Source organism: Carcharhinus amblyrhynchos, chromosome 2, assembly GCF_965287045.1.
Source record: "Carcharhinus amblyrhynchos chromosome 2, sCarAmb.v2.hapA, whole genome shotgun sequence".
In the NCBI taxonomy this organism is placed as follows: domain Eukaryota; kingdom Metazoa; phylum Chordata; class Chondrichthyes; order Carcharhiniformes; family Carcharhinidae; genus Carcharhinus; species Carcharhinus amblyrhynchos.
The window spans coordinates 113331630-113355828 of record NC_137325.1 but is presented as its reverse complement, the minus strand read 5'-3'; the positions used below and the strand labels follow the sequence as shown (position 1 = coordinate 113355828).

At 42.6% G+C, this 24199-nt stretch overlaps 1 protein-coding gene across 15 annotated transcripts in view; it reads right to left on the bottom strand.

Annotated features, from left to right (window-relative positions):
• The window catches only part of LOC145357750 (sickle tail protein homolog), a 567669-nt gene that overhangs the window by 89102 nt on the left and 454368 nt on the right, over positions 1–24199 (bottom strand). For all 15 annotated transcript variants that reach the window (XM_080211333.1, XM_080211229.1, XM_080211212.1 and 12 more), the window contains one exon: positions 2311–3128. In XM_080211333.1, coding sequence (XP_080067459.1) covers positions 2311–3128 — 818 coding nt within the window. The remainder of the gene's footprint in view (positions 1–2310; positions 3129–24199) is intronic.

The window sequence follows — 24199 nt, the reverse complement described above, 5'->3', positions numbered from 1 at the left end:
TGGGTAAAGGTTCTTGGCAATTATTCACTTTTTTTGATGTGGAGGATGAAGGGTTTAATGCTGCTGCTGAATAATCCTTTGTGATCACACAGATGGCACACAACGGAGTACAACATTACCCGTATAATCCACAATGAAGGACTTCCACTGTGGTCTAACCCAGGTTCTGTACAAATCGCCGAATTGTCACAGGGCAGGATGCAGCCATTTGGCCCATCATGTCTGCGTGGCTTTTCTGAATGAGCAATTAGTTCATCTTTTACCAGCCTTTTCGCTGCCCACCTCCCCTCCCCAGTACCCTGCACGCTCTTCCTTTTTGCACAATGGTCTACTTCCCTTTTCTCCCCATTTTCAAATGAATCTGCCTTACCAGCATTTCCAGGCATTGCATTCTAGACCTTCACTCACTTCATGAAAATACTTTTTCATGTCTCTTTTGCTTTTTTTTTGCCAATTACTTTAAATCTGTGTCCTCTCATTTTCCATTCTTTCACAAATGGGAAGTTTCTCCCCATCTAACTCTGTCCAGACCCATTACGATTTTGAAATCTCCATCAGAGCATCTTTCAGCATTCTCTTCTCCAAGGACTTTTCCAATCTGCCTTCATCCTGGACCTTCCTCATCCCTGAAGCCATTCTTATGGATCTTTTCTGCACACTCTCCAATGACATAACATAAAATCCCTACAGTGCAGAAGGAGGTCATTTGGCCCATACAGCCTGCACTAAGGGGCAGTTTAGCATGGCCAATCCACCTAACCTACACATCTTTGGGACTGTGGGAGCAAATTGGAGCACCTGGAGGAAACCCATGCAGACACAGGGAGAATGTGCAAATTCTACAGAGACAGTAATCCAAGGCCGGAATTGAAGCTGGGTTCCTGCTGCTGTGAGCTTGTAATGCTAACCACTGTGCTATCCTTAAACATATGGCACCCAGAACTGGATGCAATACTTCAGCTGAGGTGGAACTAGTGTCTTAAACAAGCTCAATATAAAAACCCTAAATCCCTGCAAATAAAGAATAGGATATTGTATAGTTTAGTAACCATTCTGACAACCATTCCTGCCAACTTCTACAACTTACGCACATCGCTTCACAAATAAATCCTACTGCTTTATTTGCATTTTATAGTTAAACCTGTGATTTTGAAAAACAAAATTGTGAAACTCTTATCCCTGGGTCCCATGGCTCCACTACTCTACCTAGAAACACATTTTTGTGACCTTCCATGCTTTTTACTAAAATGTATCACCTCATACATGCATATGTTGAAATGAATTTGCATTTACCCATTCTGCAAATTCTTCAGTGCCAACTTAGAACCATAGAACCACAGAATCCTTACAGTGCAGAGAGAGGCCATTCAGTTGATTGAGCTTGCACTGGCTCCCAAAAGACCATTCCACCAGGCCTTCCCCTCCATTCTATCCTCATAACCCCATGCAGTTACCATGGCTAATCACCCTAGTCTAGACATCTGTGGGACACTATGGGGTAATTTAGCATGGCCAGCCCACCTAACCTGCACATCTTTGGACAGAGAGGAAACTGAAGCACCCAGAGGAAACCCACGTAGACAAGTGTAAAGTCCACACAGACAGTCACCCAATGCCGGAATTGAATCCAGATCTCTGATGCTCTCTGACAGCAGTGCTAACCAGTATGCCACCATGCCGCCCTTTTGCGAATTTTGAAATTGTACTTCTGATTCCCAACTCCAAAGCATTTGTGTAAAAAGGTGAACTCCACTTCCCTCCTTCTACTAGCCTGAATAAATACTGCTAATCCCAAGTTGCTTTTCCGTTTTGTTGACAACTTGCTATCCATTCTGCTGCTTGTCCCCTGATGCCACAAGTTCTGACCTTAGTAACACACAGTAGACTCATTGCTAAGTGTATGACACTGACTATGTTATCATCAGTCAGTTCTTCTGCTACTTCTGAATTTGATGAGGTTGGCTAAATATGGCTCTTTCTTTGGAGATCCATGTTGACTACTCTTTATTCAAGGATGTAATAGGAAAATAGTCAGAAATTGAAAATGTAATAAAGATCCTTTCATCTTTTTTGCCACCAATGTTGCCTAGTTGGGTATTTAGAATTAAAAATTCTAACCCAATGCAAATATAATTGAAATTATGAACAGATAGACCAGGATTTGGTGCCATGAATGGCAAATGAACTTAACTGGTTTTGTTAACTCACTACCTGACAGTTTGGCTGAAACTTACCAAGTGTACCTATGCAAAGCAGTTACCATTTTGAACTGTTCATCTCCATTTCCAATCACTATTCAGCCTCCCTTACCTGGTTTCTGGGTCATTGGGTGTTCCAGATGCACCGCTGTATCCCGGCATTTGCTTGTCAGCTGAAAAAGGGACGACGTCCGAAATGGAAGGCGAGGAAGCTGCGCTGCGCGACTTGATTGTTGCCGTTTCCATGGGAATAGATGTCCCAGAATCCTTCCTGAGGGAGCCACGTACAGAAGAGGACCTGTCAAGTTGAACAGGGTGACCCATGTGGGTAGTCTGTCCATGGATATCCATCATGCGCAAGTCACTTAACTTCTGAGGAGAAGACGGTGGTGTTTTGGAACCAACTGATGGTATATAACTGTCAGAATATTTCCTGGGCTTTATTCTATAAAGTGACTGCTCCATCATGTCAGCCTGCACATTGGTGTTTGGGAATGCATTGCTAGACCTCAATGAAGGGCGGTGGTATGGGCCATGGTCTGGCATGTCCCCAGGAATTCCAGTGTTAGACGATGCAATGCTCATTCGTCCATCGTGATACATGTAAGGATCAGCATACAGACCTTCGTTTCGGAAAAGGGCAATATTTTTACCACTCAAGTCCTCATCTGGTTTGACATCTCTTCTTTCTAGGATGGCGCTTGGGCTGGGGGATATAGATCTTGATGGTGGTACACTGGATAGTCTGTCCCTGGGAACAGTGGCACTGCCTGGCATAGGTATGGTTCGCCCTCCATTATATGGAATTCTGGATGGAGATGGTGGCATTGATTGAGTTAATGACGGCGAAACTGGTGGTCCATGGGGAAGAGGAACATGGTGACGAAAGGATGGAGGAGCTTCTTTTGTGTGAACCATCTCCCTCTGCATCTGAAAATAATTAAAAACACATTTAAGTTTGAAGTTGCAAGACTTTTTCCATAACAAGGGTAAAGGACTGCATTCAAATAAAAGCGGTACATGGCACATCACTAAGAATGGATGCAGAGTACAATCCTGCTCATATTTTAATCTGAGCGACAGTTAACAGAAGGCAACATTTCACATTAGATGAGAACATTAAAACTGAGCACAATGTCAGGACAATCTCTGAGGCAAGAAGCTTAATTAACAATCATCTCTAATCTGACTGTAATCCCCAACCACAATAATAATAGGCAAGGTAGAATAAAAAGGGCCCCAATTAAAAAAATCTACCCCCTAATATTTACAGATTCCCTGCACCAAATGCTTCCAGCTTCCAAAGGCCTTTTCCCATGACCCTCCCCAGTAATACTTCAGACAATTCATGGAAATGTTCCATCCAGAGACCCTCCAACTACTTGTTCTGACCAATTCTGGTACCTAACACAATGTTCCATCTGCTCTTCACTGTCCATCCATTCGTAGACTGTTATTTGCTCAGGTTTCTCCCTCACTAGAGACAGATGTGCTGGTTAGGTGCATTGGCCATGCTCAATTCTCCGTCAGTGTACCCAAACAGGCACCGTTTTAACGTGAGCCTACTTGTGACACTGATAAATAAACTTTATTTTAACCCAGGCTCCCTCCACACTGCTGCTAGCTCCAAAGAGCTTCCTCAATCCTGATACAACGTAGATTGTCTATCCTCCCATGTTCCCCATTTCCTGACAGCTGGCCTCACCACATCCCCACTGCTGCCAACCAATAGGATTTTTGCCTATCCCAAAAGAACATTCACACTGCAAAAACTCTCTAGTAGGACCTCAGGTCCTGTCCCAGTGCTACTAAACTCCAGGTGATTTATAAGGAGGACTATCACACTCAGTCACTCCCAACACCATCAAATTCCAGCAGTTTTTTGCACATCACTTCCAAAAGCCAACGCATCTGTAATCTGCTAACTAATTCTCACAGTTTTCCTATATATTTCTTTTATGCATTGGTGGGACATGGTGTCGCTGGCTGGCCAGCACTTATTACTGAGCCCTATTTGCCCATGGAGGGCACTTGAGAGTCATCCATATTGCTGTGGCTCTAGGAGTCACATGTAAGCCAGACTAGGTGAGGATAGCAGATTTCCTTTTCTAAAGGCGTGCATGAGGTGTCAGGGAGGGGTAGTACCTTTGGTGGGGGAACATGTCGTGTCCTTTCAGGGTGGTTTGTCCATCTTTTGTCCCCACCTGGGACTCAGCTCTCACCTGTGGCTCCCCGTAGCTGTTTGCATGTGACAGCGGCCACACCCTGGGCAACGGTCTCAACAAGCTGGCTGAACCAGGTGAGGGTAGCTGACAGGTCTCAACCCTCGATGAGATAGAGAGATGTCTATCCCAGCATGTGAAGACAGACTCTGGCAGATTGAGCGGACGAGACCAATGGAAGGTCCAACGGTCAAGAAGGCGGTCTCTGCAAGTGTCATGGAACGCAAAGAGCAGGACATGACACAGAAGACGTGCTGGTCATCCACTGCGCCTAGTCCCACCTCCAGCCATCTTGGCTCTTGTTTTGCCACTGGATCCAGATGGGAATTGGGAAGAGAGAGTGTGAGGCTGACGCTGCACAACTCTCCCTCACTTTAATTCAAATCAAGCATCAGTATTATCACGTTCAACCCCTGAAGTCCTGTGGCGGTGGGCGAGCGGCGAAGCAGCAGGTGTGGATACACTGGAAGCTGTAGTCATGGACCTGCACACAGGCGGCTCAGGTCTAATGGTCGTTTTCCACTGACCGAAGCAATAGTGGAATTTGGCGTCTACCTGGGTGACTGAGCAGCCCTCTTCAGGAACGCACTGCTCACCTCCATAGAATGAGGAAGGGGCTAGAAAAAGGTGCCCTAAACATTGCCTGCTTCACTACACCCTGACCAGTTTACCGCGGCTGGTGAGAATCCCATCCTGCGGTCGAACAAACAAAATAAAACACAAGGTGACACCGCTCACCATTGGCACTTGGAACATGCACACGCTTTTGGACAACCCTACAGCAGACAGAACAGAGAGAAGAACAGCCTTAGTTGCCAGAGAGCTCACAAGATACCACATTGACATTGCAGCCCTGAGTGAAACTCATCTTGCCAACATAGGTCAGTTGACTGAAACGGGAGTTGGATACACTTTTTTCTGGAGCGATCGTGACAGCGATGAGCATCGTGATGCTGGAGTTGGATTCACCGTCAGGAGTCACCTTGTTCAGAAACTTGCTAGTCTACCCAAGGGTGTGAATGACCGACTTATGACATTACAGCTTCCGCTACAGAACAGAAGTCAAGCCACCCTGATCAGCGCCTATGCCCCCACAATGAACAACCTGGACAAGATGAAAGACAAGTTCTACGAAGAACTAGACACCCTTTCAGCAGTGAGCAGTACCGACAAGCTGATCTTGCTTGGTGATTTCAGTGCAAGAGTAGGGTGTGACTCTGCAATCTGGCAGGGAGTTATTGGGAGGCATGGAGTGGGCAAGTGTAACAGTAACAGCCTACTCTTACTGAAGACCTGCGCAGCACACGACCTCCTCATCACCAACACAACCTTCCGTCTGCCTACAGATAAGACGTCCTGGATGCATGCCCGCATTAAGATAAGATGCATTGGCATCTTATCGACTATGTCATTGTCAGGAGAAAAGACAGGCAGGATGTCAGAGTGACCAAGGCCATGTGTGGTGCTGACTGCTCGACAGATCACAGGCTCATTGTCCCCAAAATGAGGCTCCGCATCAGACCCAAAAGGCGATCACAAGGAAGCAAGGTTATGAAAAGAACCAATGTGGCCAAGCTAAACAACCCCATCATAGCTTCAGCACTGGCTGAAGACTTAGAAATCAAGCTTGTTGACCCACACCTTGCAGTCAGTGCTGAGGATGACTGGGAACGCTTCAGGGGTGCTGTCCATATATCTGCACCGAAGATGCTCAGGCCCTCTACCCGCAAGCTGCATGATTGGTTTAATGAGAATGATGAGGAGTTACAGGCTCTACTTGTTGAAAAGCACTGTCTTCATCGGGCCTGTCAGAATGACCCATCGTCAGCTGCCAAGAAAAATGCTTTTTCAAAAGGGTGTAAGCGTCAGATACAAGGGGACACAGGTTCAACTTGAGAGGGGGGACGTTTAAAAGAGATGTGCAGGAGAAGTTTCTCCATGCAGAGAGTGGTGGGTGCCTGGAATGCACTGCCAGAGGATGTGGTGGAAGCAGGCATATTAGCAACATTCAAGAGGCATCTGGATGGGTACATAATTAGGGGAGGAAATAGACAATACAGACTGAGAAAGGGCAAATGTTTTTTTTTTAGTTAAGGCATCATGATTGGCACAGGCTTGTAGGGCCGAAGGGCCTGTTCCTGTGCTGTCCTTTTTGTTCTTTGACGTAAGAGCTTCATGCTATAAACTCGCCGATTGAAGCACCCATGTTTACCTTTGTTCATACGTAGAGCTTGAAAACAATGATGTTTAATTATACAACCCCACTATTTCGCTGCATCAAACCCCAACATCTTCAAAGGATGGAAGAAGAGCATACTGTTACATAATACCTTTCAAACTAAGGAAAGGTTTTTGAGCCATCAATATGTAAAGAAAAGCAAACATTTGTACACGTTCGTAAACTGCAGTGTGCCTTCTCAATCCAACTGCCGGGAAAACAACAATAACAAATCTTGCATCATCACAGCAGTTAAGTTTTAGCTGGCCACTAACTCCTTTTATACTGCATCACTGAATAGTAAAAACACAATAGACATAAACAGGAAATCACAACTGCTCATTATTAATATCAGTATTTCATCCAACATAACTACATGACCCATATGGGGTCCAGGTAATTAAATTTTTAGATTGTAAGATACTGGAATTATCCTCAATAATTTCACCACAAGAACTTGTAAACATGCTAACAGTTGAACTTGATAAAACTTACTGTTCACATAATCACAATTATTTTAATCAGTATCGACAGTCCTGCAAACTTCTTCAACCGGCCCATTAATCAGTCTCTGTGAACGTCATGATTGATTAGCACAAAAGAAAAGGCACCATAGGAAAGGTATCCCAAAGGCATGGGCAGTCCAATGCATGAGCACCTGTTACCATGTTGACACTTGCCTTTAAAAGGAAGTTCCCAACACCTGCCTGGGATTTGGTGAAAGCATCCAACACCAAGTAAAACAATTCCCACAGCATTCAAATAAATCAGTGGGTGCAATTTGATCTCCACCACTTTGTTATGTACTAGTGTGTTATTGCAGATTCACATTGTGTTGTCCTTGAACTTCTCCCAGTGTTGAGTCAGAGCTGGCAGCCTCACAGCACCAGGGACCCAGGTTCAATTCTGGCCTCTGTCAGTGCAAAGATTACACATTCTGTGTCTGCGTGGGTTTCCTTCAGGTGCTTCAGTTTCCTCCCACAGTCCAAGGATATGCGGGTTAGGTTGATTGGCCAAGATAAATTGGTCTTAGTGTCAGGGGTCTGGCAGGGTAAATACGCGGGGTTACAAGGATATAGCCTGGGTGAAATTGTCATCAGTGCAGGCTAGATGGGCCAAATGGCCACCTTCTGCACTGTAGGGATTCTACGAATCATATAAGAACATAAGAAATAGGAGCAGGAGTAGGCCATCTGCCCCTCGAGCCTGCCCCACCATTCAATAAGATCATGGCTGATCTGAAGTGGATCAGTTCCACTTTTCCGCTTTCTCCCTATAACCCTTAATTCCCCTGTCTATCAGAAACCTATCTACCCGTGACTTAAATGTATTCAGCGTGGTAGCCTCCACCACTTCCATGGGCAGAGAATTTCAGAGAATTGCTCCTCAACTCTGATCTAAACTGCACCCCCCCCCCGCCTTATTTTGAGGCTGTGCCCTCTAGTTCTGCTATCCTTTCTAAGCTGGAATACCTCTGCCTTATCTACCCCCTTCATTATCTTCTATGTCTCTATAAGATTCCCCCCCTCAGCCTTCTAAACGCCAACGTGTACAGACTCAGTCTATTCAATCTCTCTTCGTAGGCTAACCCCCTCATCTCCGGTATCAGCCTGGTGAACCTTCTCTGCACTCCAAGGCCAATGTATCCTTGCACAAATGCAGTGACCAAAACTGCACACAGTACTCCAGTCGTGGTCTCACCAGTGCCCTGTACAATTACAGCAAGACCTCCCTGCTTTTATATTCTATCCCCCTCGCTATAAAGGCCAGCATTCCAATCGCTTTCTTGATCACCTGCTGCACCTGCAGACTGGGTTTTTGCGACTCATGCACAAGGACCCCCAGGTCCCTCTGCACCGTAGCATGCTGCAGCTTTTCGCCCTTTAAATACATGTGGATTTCTACGATTGCAATGTAGTGTAAAGTATGTCCATTAGAACAGACACAGACAACTTCACAAAGTCAAATTTAAGTCAAATAAAATCATGTGAAGTTAAAGACAGTGTCTATCACCACATGAATTTAAAACCTATTTCAACAAACAGCTGAAGTCTGCAGTAAGCCTCATCTTGTGATCGTACACTTTGCTGTGCTCCTGGAGTGCAGAATTAAATACATTTCTTTCGCAGTACTCTCATTTCCTGATGAATAAAAACTTGCTCAAGCCAAGACTTACGATCAATTTTACACCCAGGTGAGCTAACTAGATTACTTTAAAAAAATCAACAGCTAAATACAATTTCATGTCAATGTCCTAGGTTTATTGGAAAAAATACCTTTGTCACTAGTCTAACTGATCAGAAAGCATCTTTTATGAGATCAAGGTATCCCAAAGAGCCAATAAAGTACTTTTTGAAACATACATCATTTTTATAATGCAGAAAATGAGCAACCAATTTGCACACAGCAAGCTGCAATGTATAATGATCAGATAATTAAATTTTATTTGGGTGATGTTGATTGAGGGATAAAGATTGGCTGTTTCACTGGGGATTGCTCTTTTATTTCTCTTTGATGGGGAATCATTTTGCCATCTGAATAGGCAGACAGGGTTTTCATTTAACAACATTTCCATCTGAAAGACAGCACCTTTGATGGTGTTGCAGCAGATTTTCTGATCAGGTCTCTGGGGTGGGATATAAACCCACAGCCTCCTAGCTCAGAGGAGTGTATGCTACCAACTGAACCATGGTTGACTCCTTAACCAGCTAAACACAGCAGTAATGTGCTACACAACTTTCTGGTAACCAAAAATGCACTGAAATTGCAAAATGAGAGTACGTTTTGATGTTGTGCACCATATATCACAACAAGTTAAGCTACATTTGTTTTATTACAAGGTGTAAGATATTTGTACAAGCTTAATGCTTCCGTTTTAACTTATGTTGGGTCAAAAGGAATTGCTTGGCCAACGTAAGGAGTTGTCTTTCAGCATATTAAGTGCTGTCCTCTAGTCTAGAAATTTAAAACGCGGACGGAAGTGATTCAACTTATTCCACTAATTCTTTATGTGCCAGTTGTGGCCCTGTGAACTGACATTCCAGTGCAGTATTGAAGGAGTGCTGTCCTGTCAGAGGTGCATGTTTGTGGAGGAGACATTTAGCAGAGGTTGCACTATTTTGAAGAGTATGTCCCCAGTAACCTTCAATCAAAACTGCAGCAGTTCAAGAGGGCAGCTCACTGCTATATATGCTGACCTTGACAGCAAAACCACATACCAAGAATAAATAAAATTAAATTTAATAATGGATCTGATCATTATTACACTGCCAGTTGCGGAAGCTTGCAGTGCACAAATTGGCTGCTCGATACCTGCAATATCACAACGACTACATCTTTATTGGCTGTAAAGCACATCTGGACATCCAGAGTTCTCGAAAGATGCTTTGAGTACAAACTTTTATTTTTGACCTTTTATTACTCAGAATAACATTGCACTGTTGATTAAGTACTCTCAAACTATAAGTATGCAATTTTCACAGTGTGCAATACAAAATACTGACACTCCAATACACATGGGAACACCAATAAACATACAAGTTGAGGAATGTTGGTTTGAAAGAGGCATCTAAAAGATGATGGGAAGAAACTTGGAGCACAGTTTCCTCTCCCTTTTATGTAGATATCTTTGACTGAGCCAAATGAATGATAGGCCAATGTGTTCTAAACTGTTATCCTTTCCTGAACTCTCACACCATCCATCTTATTAGCTTAAAAGCTGCGTTTTCCTTGGGCAGGCGTAGGGCAAAGGGGGCTAAAATAAAAAATTACAGATCTGCACTTAACTTCCTTAAATTTGATCTTCACACCTGAACCAAAGGCTCTAGCCAGAGGAGTTAGAGGGCGGCAATTGATTGGGAGAGGCTGGAGGTGGGACGCCAGAAATAAATCCGCTCCTGCCTCTTTAATAGTTAGGCTGAGATTGTGTCCATCAAAAAATATACATGCCTAGTGAGAAGTGTGAATGAAGAGTTAGTGTCATGAATCTGTTTCTTCTCCTCTGCCCTGTACCTGGAAAACATGGAAGTCCAAGACACAGGAGAGCTTACTGACCTGGCAATAACTGAAGGTGGGTATTGGGACCTGAAATTTTCTGTCCCCTGTCAACTGCTCCCCACCTCCACCGACTATCATACGCACACAGAACCTAGCTGATTGAAAAGGTCACATTAAACATTAAAGCCATGAAATTCAAGAGAAACATAGCAGAAAATACAAGTTTTTTTCATGGCTGGAGATTCAAAGATTTCCTTTCTTTGTATTATGTATACACACCATGAAAGGGAGTAGGGTTAAAGGGGTCCCTTTCAAAATGAGCAGGTGATCTGATATTTATGGTTGTGTTGGAAAGATGAAAAGGCAGTTGAAAATTTTCTTGGCATCACTCCAATTTTTTCATCTAGTTCAATTTGAGCGTTTTTGAGATACTGATGCTTAGAGTTACATCGCATCAGTTCACTTAACACATTACAGAAGGCCCATTATGTTAGATAAAACTGTCACTTAAAATAACCGATTTAATAAGACATTAGAAGGCAGTATAGGTCTCAGCACTTGAGAATTTACACATTCATTTATGTGTTATTAAATATTTCAGAAGGGGGTTTGAAACCAAACTTGCTCAATTAGTACTTTTTTTTTATTACCTTTTACTTGACTTGAACAGATGACTATGCATCCATGAACTGGATCTGCACAGGAGTTTACACGTCAATAGGTTTTGCCTATTTCTTCACTCTTTGTTGTAATTTATATACAAATAGCTTGCGTATCAACTTCCAATGGCTGCTTTAGTTGAATTTAAATGCTGAATTTGATCACTCTCCTTTTTAGGCAGTCCCTCAGGATCAATGATAATTTGCTTCCACTCTGATTGGGGTGGCACGGTGGCACTGTGGTAAGCATTGCTGCCTCTCATTGCCAGGGACATGCGTTTGACTCCCAGCTTAGGTCACTGTCTGTGTGAAGTCAGCACATTCTCCCTGTGTCTGCATGGGTTTCCTCCTATGGTCCAAAGGTGTGCGGGTTAGGTTGATTGGCTATGCCAAATTCTCCCTCAGCGTACCCAAACATGGGCTGGAGTGTGGGGACAAGGGGATTTTCACAATAACTGCATTGCAATATTAAGCCTACCTGTGACTAATAAATAAACAAACTTAATAAATAAATCTGATCTGATGTTCTCAGAGTTGGCTGAGAGTCAATGTGTGATCTGTGGAATCTGCCACATATGGGGAAGGTGCTGCTTGAAGGGTTAGGTGGGTGGGTTGTCTGGAAGTTTGTGCACTCCCTCTTCATGCCTTGACAACTTCTCTGCACATTCCCGAAGTTTCTCGATGATTGGAGCCTTCTGTTTCGGTCGGCATAAGCCAGGTACAAGCCTTGGAGTCTACGGGTATTTTTGACCTCTTGATGGATGCTTTGAGAATATCCATAAGCTTTTCTGCTGTCCTCGTGGGAGTCTTCTGTCAAGGCTGATTTCCCAGTAGAACAATTGCTTCATGAGTCTTGTGTCAGGCATATGATCTACCTAGCAAGGGGACCTGATTTTCAGTTATTAGTGAGCATCTCAATGCTGGGCAAGTTGGCTTGAGAGCACGAGAGAGATAGAGAGAGAGAGAGAGAGAGAGAGAGAGAGAGAACCATCTTTCTGGCCACTGGATTTGGAAGGCATTACGGATGGTATTTCTCCAATGCTCTGAGGTGCCTATTGTAGATTGTCCAAGTCTCTGAAGATTATAGTTTAAAGTTTATTTTGTTAGAGTCAGAGAGGTTTACAGTATGGAAACAGGTTCGTCAGCTGAACTTGTCTATGCCACCTAGTTTTTAATCATTAAGCTAGTCCCAATTGCCAGCATTTGGCCAATGTCCCTCTATGCCAATTTTACCCACAAACTGTCTAGATGCTTTTTAAAAGACAAAACTGCATCCGCCTTTACTACTACTTCTGATAGCCCGTTCCAGACACTCACTATTGTGTGTAAAAAAATTGCACCTGTGGACCCTTTTGTACCCCTCTCATTTTAAAACAATGCCCTCTAGTTTTAGACTCCCCTACCTTTGGGAAAAGATATTGACTATCTATTTTATCATTGTCCCTCCTTATTGTACAGACCTCTATAAAATCACCCCCAAGTCCCCTACGCTCCAGGGAATAAAGTACCGATCTAGCCAGCCTCTCCTTATAACTCAAGCCATCAAGTCCCGGTAGCATCCTAGTAAATCTTTTCTGCACTCTTTCTAGTTTAATAATATCCTTTCCATAACAGGGTGACCAGAACTGTACAAAGTATTCCAAGTGTGGCCTTACGATGCCTTGTACAACTTCAACAAGATGTTCCAACTCAAGTATTCAATGTTCTGACCAATGAAATCAAGGATGTTGCATGCCGTCTTCACCACCCTGTCCACCCGTGACTCCACTTTCAAGGAACTATGAACATATATCCCTAGACCTCTTTGTTCTAAGCTCTCCCCAATGCCCTACCATTAACTGAGTAAGTCTTGCCCTGGATATCTACCAAAATGCATCACCTCGCATTTATCTAAATTAAACTCCATCTGCCATTTGTCAGCCCACTAGCACAATTGATCAAGGTCCCACTGCAATCCTAGGTAACTTTCTTCACTGTCCACTATGCCACCAATCTTGGTGTCATCTGCAAACTTACTAACAATGCCTCCTAAATTCTCATCCAAATCATTAATATAAATGACAAATAACAGTGGACCCAACACCAATCCCTGAAGCACACCGCTGGTCACAGGCCTCCAGTTTGAAAAACACTCCTCTATAACCACCCTCTGGCTTCTGTCATGAAGGCAATTTTCTTTCCAATTGGCTACCTCACACTAGATCCCGTGAGATTTAACTTTAGCAAAACAACCTACCACACGGTACTCTGTCAAAGATGTCACAAGTAGGCTTACATTAACACTGCAATGAAATTACTGTGAAAATCTACTTGTCGCCACACTCTGGCACCTGTTCGAGTACACAGAGAGTTCAGCGTGGCCAATGCACCTAACCAGTACATTTTTCAGTCTGTGGGAGGAAACCAGAGCACCCAGAGGAAACCCAAGTTGATACTCCACACAGACAGTGACCCAAACTTGGAATTGAAGCTGGTCCCTGGCACTGTGAGGCAGCAGTGCTAACCACTGTGCTACAGTGCTGTTCAGTGAAAGGCCAATTTTCACATATACTTCAGGGAAGTCAGAAATGACCTGGAGCTCAGTTTCTGAGCGCAGACACAAATATCATCTGCATAATGAGTCCTATTGCTGAGTTTGGAGAGATGTTGGCTTTGGATTAAAAGCAAGATAAGTTGAACAGTTTCCTGTCTGTTCTGTAAATTATCTCCATGCAAATGGATCATTTGCGAGAGGTATGGTAATGGAGCGAGGCTGACAGGAAAGAGGTTTGGTGCAATGACACAGCCTTGTTTGACCCCAGCCTTCACTGAGATAGGTTCAGTGGTGGTTCTGTTGGCTTAAATGTCACAGTAGAGGAGGCAGAGGATGGTGACAAATTTCTGAGAGCAGCCAATTTAGAGGCAGATACTCTATAAGCCTTCACAGTTGCTTCTGTGAGATTAAGAAAAGGTCATGTAGTCGTTAGTGTCGATTCTGATATTTTTCATAAATTTGCTGCACAGAGAAGATCATGTTTGTGGTGCCTCTCAATGTGTGAAAATCACACCATTCCTCTGGAAGGAACTCTTCAGCCAAGGAAGGAGGCAATTGAGAAGGGTCTTTGCAATGATCTTTCTTGAGGTAGACAGCAGGAAGATTCCTTTGTAATCACTGTAATCTATGACATGTCCCTGAAATAAATTCCCAGATCAGGAAGATGAGGCTGTGTAGCCGTGCCAGGTGTATTTCTCTGCTATGCGAGGGTGGCACAGTGGTGAGCACTGCTCTCTCACAGCACCAGGGACCCAGGTTCAATTCCGACCTTAGGTCACTGTCTGTATGGAGTCTGCACCTTCCCCGTTTCTGCATGGGTTTCCTCCGGGTGCTGCAGTTTCCTCCCACAATCCAAAAGGCGTGCTAAATTCCCCCTCAGTGTATCCAAACAAGCGCCAGAATGTTGCAACTAGGGGATTTTCACAGTAAATTCATTGCAGTGTTAACGTAAGCCTACTTGTGATACTAATAAATAAATAAGCTTATGTTTCAGAATTTTGACTATTCTAACATGCTGATGGCCAGACTTCAATATTACACCCTCTCTAAATTTGAGGTCATCCAAAACTCTGCTGCCTGTGACCTAACTCACACCAAATCCCACTAGCCCGTGTTCACTGACTTACAATAGCCCCTGGTTGAGCAGCCCTTCAATTTTAAGATTTTTATCTTGGCTTTCATAAGCTTACTTCTTCCAAACTCTGTAATCTTCTCCAGCTCTATCATCCAAGATATCTGCACCTCTCTAATGCTGCCCTTCGCCATCCTGGATTTTAATTGTTGACTGTGCCTTCTGCTGTCTGGGCTCCATGCCCTGGAATTTCTGCCCTAAAAAAGGACTGCACGGTGGCTAGCACTGCTGTGTCACAGTGCCAGGGTCCAGGGTTCAATTCCCAGATTGAGTCTCTGTCTGTGTGGAGTTTGCACATTCTCCCCGTGTCTGCGTGAGTTTCCTCCAGGTGCTCTGGTTTCCTCCCACAGTCCAAATACGTGCACATTAGGTAGTTTGGCCATGCTAAATTGACCCTAGTTTCAAGAGGATTAGCAGGGTAAATATGTGGGGTTATGGGAATAGGGTGGGATTTTTGTTGGTGCAGGTACATGGGTCAAACAGCCTTCTTCTGTATTGTAGGGATTCTATGATAAACTTTCCACCTTTCTTTCCTCCTTTGAGAGGCTCTTTATAATCTACTTATTTGACCAAACTTCTGCTCATCTATCCTAATATTTCCTGGCACAGCTTGGTGTAATATTTTATTTTATAATACCCGTGTTGAGTCTGGAAATGTTTGACCATGTGAAAGGTGTGATGTCAATACAAATTGTGATTGAATGCAGGAATGCAACTCCATCAAGCCATAGCTGGAATGTTAAACCAGCAACTGTTCACCTGCTTTCATCAGTAATGAAGACAATGCAGACATCAGACAGAAGAGCATTATGAATTCAATTTAATGTGGACATTATCACTTTCTAAGATACAGATAATAAATAAAGCTGGAGGGTGGTTTCTGCCCTGTGACAAGGGTGGGACCTGCTATAAACCTGGTAATCCCCAGTTCAGTTCAAGGATCAGTGATAACCAGTGCTATTTTGAATCAAAAAAGTCAATTCAAATTAAGTCCAATCCTGGTCCCCACGAGGATCCAAGCTGACAAGACATGACATTACATCTCATCTCGGGCTTGATCAAACAAGATCCAAGCTGACAGGATGAGGCATTGCACCCCTTCCCGGGCTTGATCTAATGTTTTACATTAGCCAAAAGGCCAAGACGGCTTTGAAAAATTGCACCAGATAAAGTCTCGGTTTAACCTCATTGGTTACCCTGGTCTTTTACTCTACCCTAACCACAACCACTGGCATCAACACACCCCCCCCAATGCAATGGGCCAGCCCTGCCCCCTGATCATGGTTTCACCTCTGCCAGGTAAGTTTTAAGAGTCAGTAAATTTATAGTCAGTCTTTTTATAATCTGGAGTAGGGGACAAGGGATAGAAGAGGTTCCAAAGAGAAGTCCCAGATAAGAGGCAGAAAAAGGGGACGTAAACAGGCCCCAGTTAAGTAAAAAAGGAGCAGAGAAACAGATCACTTAATGAAGAGATTCCAAGCAGCAAGTGCGCTGTGGGTTGGTTGTGCAACAGGGACATAGGAGTGGACCCGGCAACTGCTTGTTAGTCCAGTTTTGTGGAAAATGTTGAGTTTAAAGGAACCCTGAGAGCTTTTAACAGTTAGTGTATGCAGACCAGAAAGTGGAAACAGAAGATTTGATCTCTCCATTTGATCTCTTTAGAGGAAAATGTAACTGGGTTGTTTAGTAAGTTTGCGGATAGCGACAAGGACCAGGAGATAGATCAGTTGGAGACTTGGGCAGAGAGATGGTAGATGGATTTAATCCGGACAAATGTGAGGCAATGCATTTTGGAAGGTCTAACACAGATAGGAAATATACAATAAATGGCAGAACCCTTAAATGTATTGATAGGCAAAGGGATCTGGGTGTACAGGTACAGAAGTCACTGAAAGTGGCAATGCAGGTGGAGAAGGTAGTCAAGAAGGCAGTTGGCATGCTTGCTTTTAAAAATTGGCAAATCACGTTGACGCTTTATAGAACCTTAGTGAGGCCGCAGTTGGAATATAGTGTTCAATTCTGATCGCCACGCTATCAGAAGGATGTGGGAGCTTTGGAGAGGGTACAGAAAAGATTTACCAGGATGTTGTCTGGTATGGAGGGCATTAGCTATAAGGAAAAGTTGGAGAAACTTAGTTTGTTCTCACTGGAGTGACAGAGTTTGAGGAGCAACCTGATAGAAGTCTACAAGATTATGAAAGGCATGGACAGAGTGGACAGTCAGAAGATTTTTCCCAGGGCGGAAGAGTCAATTACTAGGGATGTAGATTTAAGGTGCGAGGGGCAAGTTTTAAAAAAGATGTACAAGGCAGTTTTTTTTTGTTACACAGAGTGGTGGGTGCCTGGAACTTGTTGCTGGGGGAGGTAGTGGAAGCAGATATGGTAGTGACTTTTAAGGGGCGTCTTGACAAGTACATGAATGAGATGGGAATAGAGGGAGATGGTCCCCGGAAGGGTAGGGAGTTTTAGTTAAGTTGGGCAGTATGGTTGGTGCATGCTTGGAGGGCCAAAGGGCCTACTCCTATGCTGTAATTTTCTTTGTTCTTTGTACAATTAGAAATCTTGCAAAAAACCTGATGAGGAAGGGAGTTTAAAGAACTTATTTGCTCTAAAGTTAAAATAATAGTGAGCAGAGTTTTCGGTTCTCAGCGAGAGATACCAACTGATGAAAGGTCCACTGAATGCTCACAAGCCTGCCAGAGAAAAACTGAAACTGAGTTAACCCAAGTGAGAAATCTTTGTATTCTGAGAGTGATAAATCTTCAATGGGGTTCTGTGCCTGTAAAGGTTGCTGGGATAAAATGACGAGTGAGTTTTTAAATCATTTTCTGCTATCTGACTTGGAATCTTTCCAAACTTTTTGTCTAGTGTAATACAGTTCATTTATTCTTGTTTAATTAATGTTTTATTCTTTCTTTGGCAGTTCATCAGCAGACTTCTGTGAATCTGATCAGTAAGTGCCCTCCATCGTTCAACACAATTTTGAAGTTAGAAGCCAGCATGGGATCGGACTTATGCAATATTACCATCAGCTGGGGTAATAACAAGAAGCTTAGTGTCGCTCTCCAATAAAGTACCATGTGGTGGTCATGATTACTATGGGAAAATTACTGTCAATTACCATCAATTGGTGTATTCCCCATATAATATCTCTATCAATCAGAGTTTACTTGTTAATCATTCAGCATGCCCTTCTCACACAGTACAAATTTGTTCTTTCCCTGATGTTTCCTTGCGAATAGTCCTGATGAGAGCAGAAGACGAAAAACTTCAACAAAAAAGTCAATTTTTCAGTAATTATGACTGTCTGGGATCCAGACTCCTTTGCAGACATGTCTTTTTATTTGACAAAAGCAACCTCTTAAACCTTTCAAAGTCTCATGGAATTAAAACAATGTTTATAGGTCTGTTGAAGGGTCTTGGTGAAACTAGTCATAGGGTTGAAGTAAACTGGGCTAAATCTCAAAGTTTCCAATTGTTTTTATAAAGTCAAGTGACAATTCAGGCTCTGTTGTCAACTAAGAGGGTTACAAAGGATTTAAATCAAGTGCTAGAATCCAATCTAATGCAGATTACTATTAGGTGGTTCCTGTTTCCTGGATGAGCATCCATTGAAAGCACTTTAAGAAAAATCAGCTTACGTCAATTAATTCAAAAGAACTCTTTCTTACAGAGTACATAGAAGATTAAGCAATATTTCGGCATTTAAACTCTGCATTACTGAAGTTCCAGTTCTCTCGGATGCCTGACGCAAAAGGGAATTCACATCCACGAAAGGTCAAGGTCTGTTTTCCCAAGTGCAAAACACCTACTGCTTTTCACAGAAGTTTTACTGAGGCAAAAGGATTAGCCTATGACAGGGTAGAAAGATTTTGATGTGGCCAACAGAATACTTATTATTTGCACCTAGATTATCAGAGGTTATGATTGATTTATGGTAATGTTGTTTGTACAAGATATCAAATCTTTAATGTAACACTGGTCATCTATTTTTGAAAAGTCTTCAATGATTAAATGGTATGTGCAAGAATGCAAAACAGATGGACTGTCAAGGACCTGAAAAGTGAGAGGGAGTCAAATTAGTGCCGATAACAGAGAAGGTGGAACTTTAGAAACACACTGACACAGTCACTTCAAAAGAAGTTCAGGAAGACAAAGGATGCAAGTGTGTGTGTGTGTGTCTGAGAGCAGAAAAAACTTGGCAAAAGCTGGCAGAAGGCAGCTATAAAATTTAATGGAACTAGTCCGTGAGAAACACACTGCAAATTGTACTGTAACTCAAAATACATTAGCAGGGAGATTTAATAGGTTAGTCGCTCACATTTTCATAAATCCTGGAAGAATGTAGCCATGATGTAAGCATTGAACTATTAGTAATAAATCTCAACAGGCATCAAAACTCATTGTCAAATTTCCAAAGATGTCTAACAGAAAGAGACATCTTCAAAGTAGCACTAATCCATGAAAATTATAGTTTGTATTTTCACAATTTTGTTCGAGAGGGAGTCATACCAGCACAAGAGGCCACCATTCAGCCCATCCATTCAGTCCCATTCCCCACCTTTAGCTCTGCAAGTTTAATTCCCCTCCAGTGACTATCCAATTTCCTTTTGAAACCATTGACTGTCTCTACCTCCACACTCTTGTAGGAAGTGAATTCCAGATCATTAGCACTCACTGCATAAAAAGTTCTTGTGTCTCTTGCCCAAAACCTAAACAAGTGTCCCTTTGATCTTGTATCTCCAGCTAATGAGAACAGTTTTTCTTTGATAACTTGCCACTGCGTTCCAGCTCTGACATAAGCCAATATTCTGGGCAGCAAACAACAAGAATGTTTAAAGATAGGAAAAAGGTCATGTAACTCAACAAACCCAATTCTTAGATCCATTCAACTTTTCACCACAAAAATCCTTTATCAGAAGTTAATTTTAATGATAGCAGCCATTAACACAGCACACAAAACCATGTGGAAAAGACAAAGAGGTGTGGGAGAGTGAGAGAGGACACAGAGCTAACAGGAGATAGGGAAAGAGATGGAGAGGGAACACAAGAGAAAGAGACCAAGAGAGCACTGAAAAGGAGAGAAAACAGAAAAGGAGAAGGCAGAGAAATAAAGAGAAAGTAAGCAGGGACAAGAATAAAAGGAAGGCACAAAAGAGCATATGGGCAAGTGAAACAGCGGCCCCAAAAATAAGAGAGAGAGGATCATACATGAATGAGGGTAGAAAATTATACAAAAAGAGTAAAAGCGAGAGCACATGCACAAGATATAGAGAGGGGGAGAGGTGAGAAATATAAATTACACCTAGGTGGTGATGGAATTGGCCCTGACTGTAAACTCCCGCACATTTGGGAATGCAGAAGTGTACTGCATGAAGTCCCACATCCTCAACAGATCAGGGATGGTGACACACTGCTAATCTCTGCCCTCATTCTCTTCTGTCCATTACAGGTATCAGCATTCTCTTCAGGCCCAATCCTATACGTCTACGATTCCGGAACTGCATCCACAAATCAGATTGTAACAAAGAATTTGTGTGCCTTTGTATAGCACCTTTCACAATCTCAACGGAGCTCCAATGCACCTTACAACAAATGAAACACCTTTAAAATAGTGATTATTGTAATGTACGGATCTAACATGATATTTTATTAGATGCACTCAGTCTGTGTCAACTTGAGCTATGCTAATCCATTCGTTCAATTAGTCAGAGCGGTGAGCAAATGCTCATCTTTAATGAAGTGTGTGCAGGACAGCAATCAAAAAGAAAATTCCTTTGCAATGTATTTAGACTGCAGTCAAAATTATCTCATTCATTCTTGCTGCCTGATTTTTCCGTGGAAATACAAAAAAATCCACCACAAAACTCCATTGCACTTAAAAAAGATACAATTACATATCGAATGGTATCCGAGTGTTTACTACTTGTTCAGCAAAGAAATTATTTAAATGCTCTATTTAAGGCTCAAGTGGATATATATCATGTTTCGCACTTCAGTGTTTTATCACATCACAGCATATTCCTTTGTGAGCATCTTAAAAACTCAAACTGAGGGGTTTCAGCGAAAGAGGAGACAGCATGCTTGACAACAGGAAAATAGACACAAATTCCCACTTCCTGAAACATACTTATCTGGTATTACAGCTTGATTTGAAGTTCAGTATGTTGATTTTAAAGCATCCAGGAGTGTTTGCATAATTTCAAAGAACAAAGAAAATTCCAGCACAGGAACAGGCCCTTCGGTCCTCCAAGCCTGCACTAACCGTGCTGCCCAACTAAAATCTTCTGCCCTTCTGGGGATCATGTCCCTCTGTTCCCATCCTATTCATGTACTTGTCAAGACACCCATTAAAAGTCACTATTGTATGTGCTTCCACTACCTCCCCCTGCAGCGAGTTCCAGGCACCTATCACTGTGTAAAAAAACTTGCCTTGTACGCCTTTAAATCTTGCCCCTCGCACCTTAAATCTATGCCCCCTTGACTCTTCCACCCTCAGAAAAAGCTTCTGACTATCCTTCTGACTGCTTCCTTCATTTAAGGAACAGTTGATAGGGAAAGAGAGGGGGGTGAGAAAGAGGGGAGAAGAGAACATTTTTGTGTTCTATCTACAATAGCTGGCTACAATTTGACATTCCAAGATAATTCATTGCCTGAATTTTTGATTTTGCTGATGCACTCTTGTTGATTTCCTGCTTCTCATCACAAGAAGAAGAGTAACTGAAGGAACACAGGGAAGAAAGATCAAACTGTCCAAATGCAATTTTGGATCAGAACAGTATGGATTACTGCTCCAAGAATCTCTGCTCCAATCTCCAACAGTGCTTCCCCAATTTTTCTTCTATTGCCATGGTGATAGTGATTCACACCGAGTATGGCTTCATAAATAAGAGCAACTGTTTTGCTCCTATCCAAAACAAACATCCCTCAGTGTGAGCTCAGATGTCATGCGCTAGAAGGTCACAAGTGCACACCACCCACCCAAGTAATGGTCGTTGGCTACTAACCATAAGGGAAGGCTGAGCTGATATTTCCCTCTCCATAGCTCAGGGTCACAGAAGTCAGTAGCATCTCATCTGTTGCTTCACATAAAAACAGCTAAACTAGAACAGACTAGGGGTCAAACTTGGGGCATTTTGGCTTTATGGCTTTGTATTTTTGTACTGCATTACTTCAGGTAAAAAAACTACAAATATAATTTAGAAAAATTGCAAAGAAACTTGCCCTTTGTGCCCCCCCATCCCCCCATCCTCACAATAAAGACTAATTTCAACTTAAACAAAATTCCCATTGTTTTCACCAGCGTACCTGGGATTCTAATGTGTAGGGATCCAAACACAAGTCAGATCAATCTAGTACAGCACTCAAATGAAAGCTGATGGATATAAGCACAGAAGCATTTTGCCACAAGGAGAAAAACCTAAATAAAAAGAGATTGCAGAAGAAATAGAATAAGACAGAATTGTTTCCCCTCAGACCCATATATGCAAGCAACTGCTGAGTCAATGGACTGGGCCATTCACAAGAGGCATTTTGCAGGGAGGCTGTCAGATTTGCTGAGTTTCTCCAGCAATTTTTGTTTCCAATGCCATCATCTGCAATATTTTGCCTGTATATGGATCATTTAACCTATTTGTTAATTTGAAGTTCCATTCATTTCTATAAATGTTTGCCAGCGAAGAGTTTTACCAATTACAGTTACTTCCACACAAGCTAATCTGGGTGTGAATGATTGCACTGAGTTTTAGCACTTCCATGATTACACTGGCCCTAACCTCTAAATTCACTCTAAACTTCTAATTGCCAAAATTAGTGCAGCAGTAACGCAGCAAAGATTTTGCATCGAAGGCTCAGATTCCAGACGCCAAGCTTTTCTTGGGATGCCGATCTGTCTCTTGCGCACTTCAGGCAAGTCCTGATTTTTGTATTAAATTTCCAACATCTGTTGCTTGCCTGCCAATAGTTTAAAAATACATTTGGGCAGCATAAAATTCTGTTCAATTATGTTAAATAACTTTAAATTTCAAAGCAATTCATGGACAATTTCCTGGCTAGAATCTTTAACAACATCAAGCAAGGCCATACTGCCACAGCAAATGCAATTCAAGTCTGACTGAAAGTGCAGCTGTAAACAAAGTTGCACAGGATTCCATTGCAGTACTAAAGGAGGAAGTACAATTTCAGGCGATAGACAGATATGCCCTTCAAGAAAGTTCTATCACGCTTCAGAGTTTAATTTGGCAAATTTGGCACTGTGGTTAGCACAGCACCAGAGGCCCAAGTCTGTGCCAAGTCTGCGCGTGTTTCCTCCAAGTGCTTCTGTTTCTTCCCACAGTCCAAAGATGTGCAGGTTAGGAGGATGGGCCGTGATAAATTGTCCCTTATTGTCCCAAGATATTTAGGTTAGGGGGATTGGCCATGGAAAATATGAAGGTTTATGGGCATAAGGTGGGCTTGAGGAAAATGCTTCTGAGAGTCAGTGCAGACTCAATGGGCCGAATGACCTCCTTCTGCACTGAAGGGATTCTATGAAATGTAACAGATTTATTCTTCAATGTCATTGCAGCTTGGTGTCTACGAAAAACTCTTTTGTGCTCTGCTGTCATCTGCATTGATGTTAAAATAGAACATTCTCCCAATGCCCCAAACTTCCAAACTTTTAGCTCTGTTCAAATCACAAAATGCTTCCAAAGAAGTTGGTACCAGTTTGTAAATTGTTGAATGTTAGTGTGGCCACCCAAATATTCACATGTACAGATCAAGATACGATTCAAAGGATTTATTGTAATCTTTGAGATTACTGTAAATATTTCATAAATGGCTCACAAACTCCATTTTTATGTCCTTTCCTTCAGTCAGCAGTCATAAACTAATGCTTAGGTAAAGTATATCAAGTTGAATATTGGATGCCTTGGTGGTTATTTTCCAGACGTCGCTGGATTCCGGGGAAGTGCCGGAAGATTGGAAAACGGCTAATGTTACGCCGTTGTTTAAGAAGGGTGCCAGGCAAAAGGCAGGGAGTTATAGGCCTGTTAGTTTAACGTCTGTGGTAGGTAAAATGTTAGAATCCGTCATCAAGGATGAAATAGCGAGGCATCTTGAGGGGAACTGCTTGATAGAGCAGACGCAGCACGGTTTCCTTAAAGGGAAGTCGTGTCTGACAAATTTACTGGAGTTCTATGAGGATGTGTCTAGGGCGGTAGATAGAGGAGAGCCGGTGGATGTGGTCTTTCTTGATTTT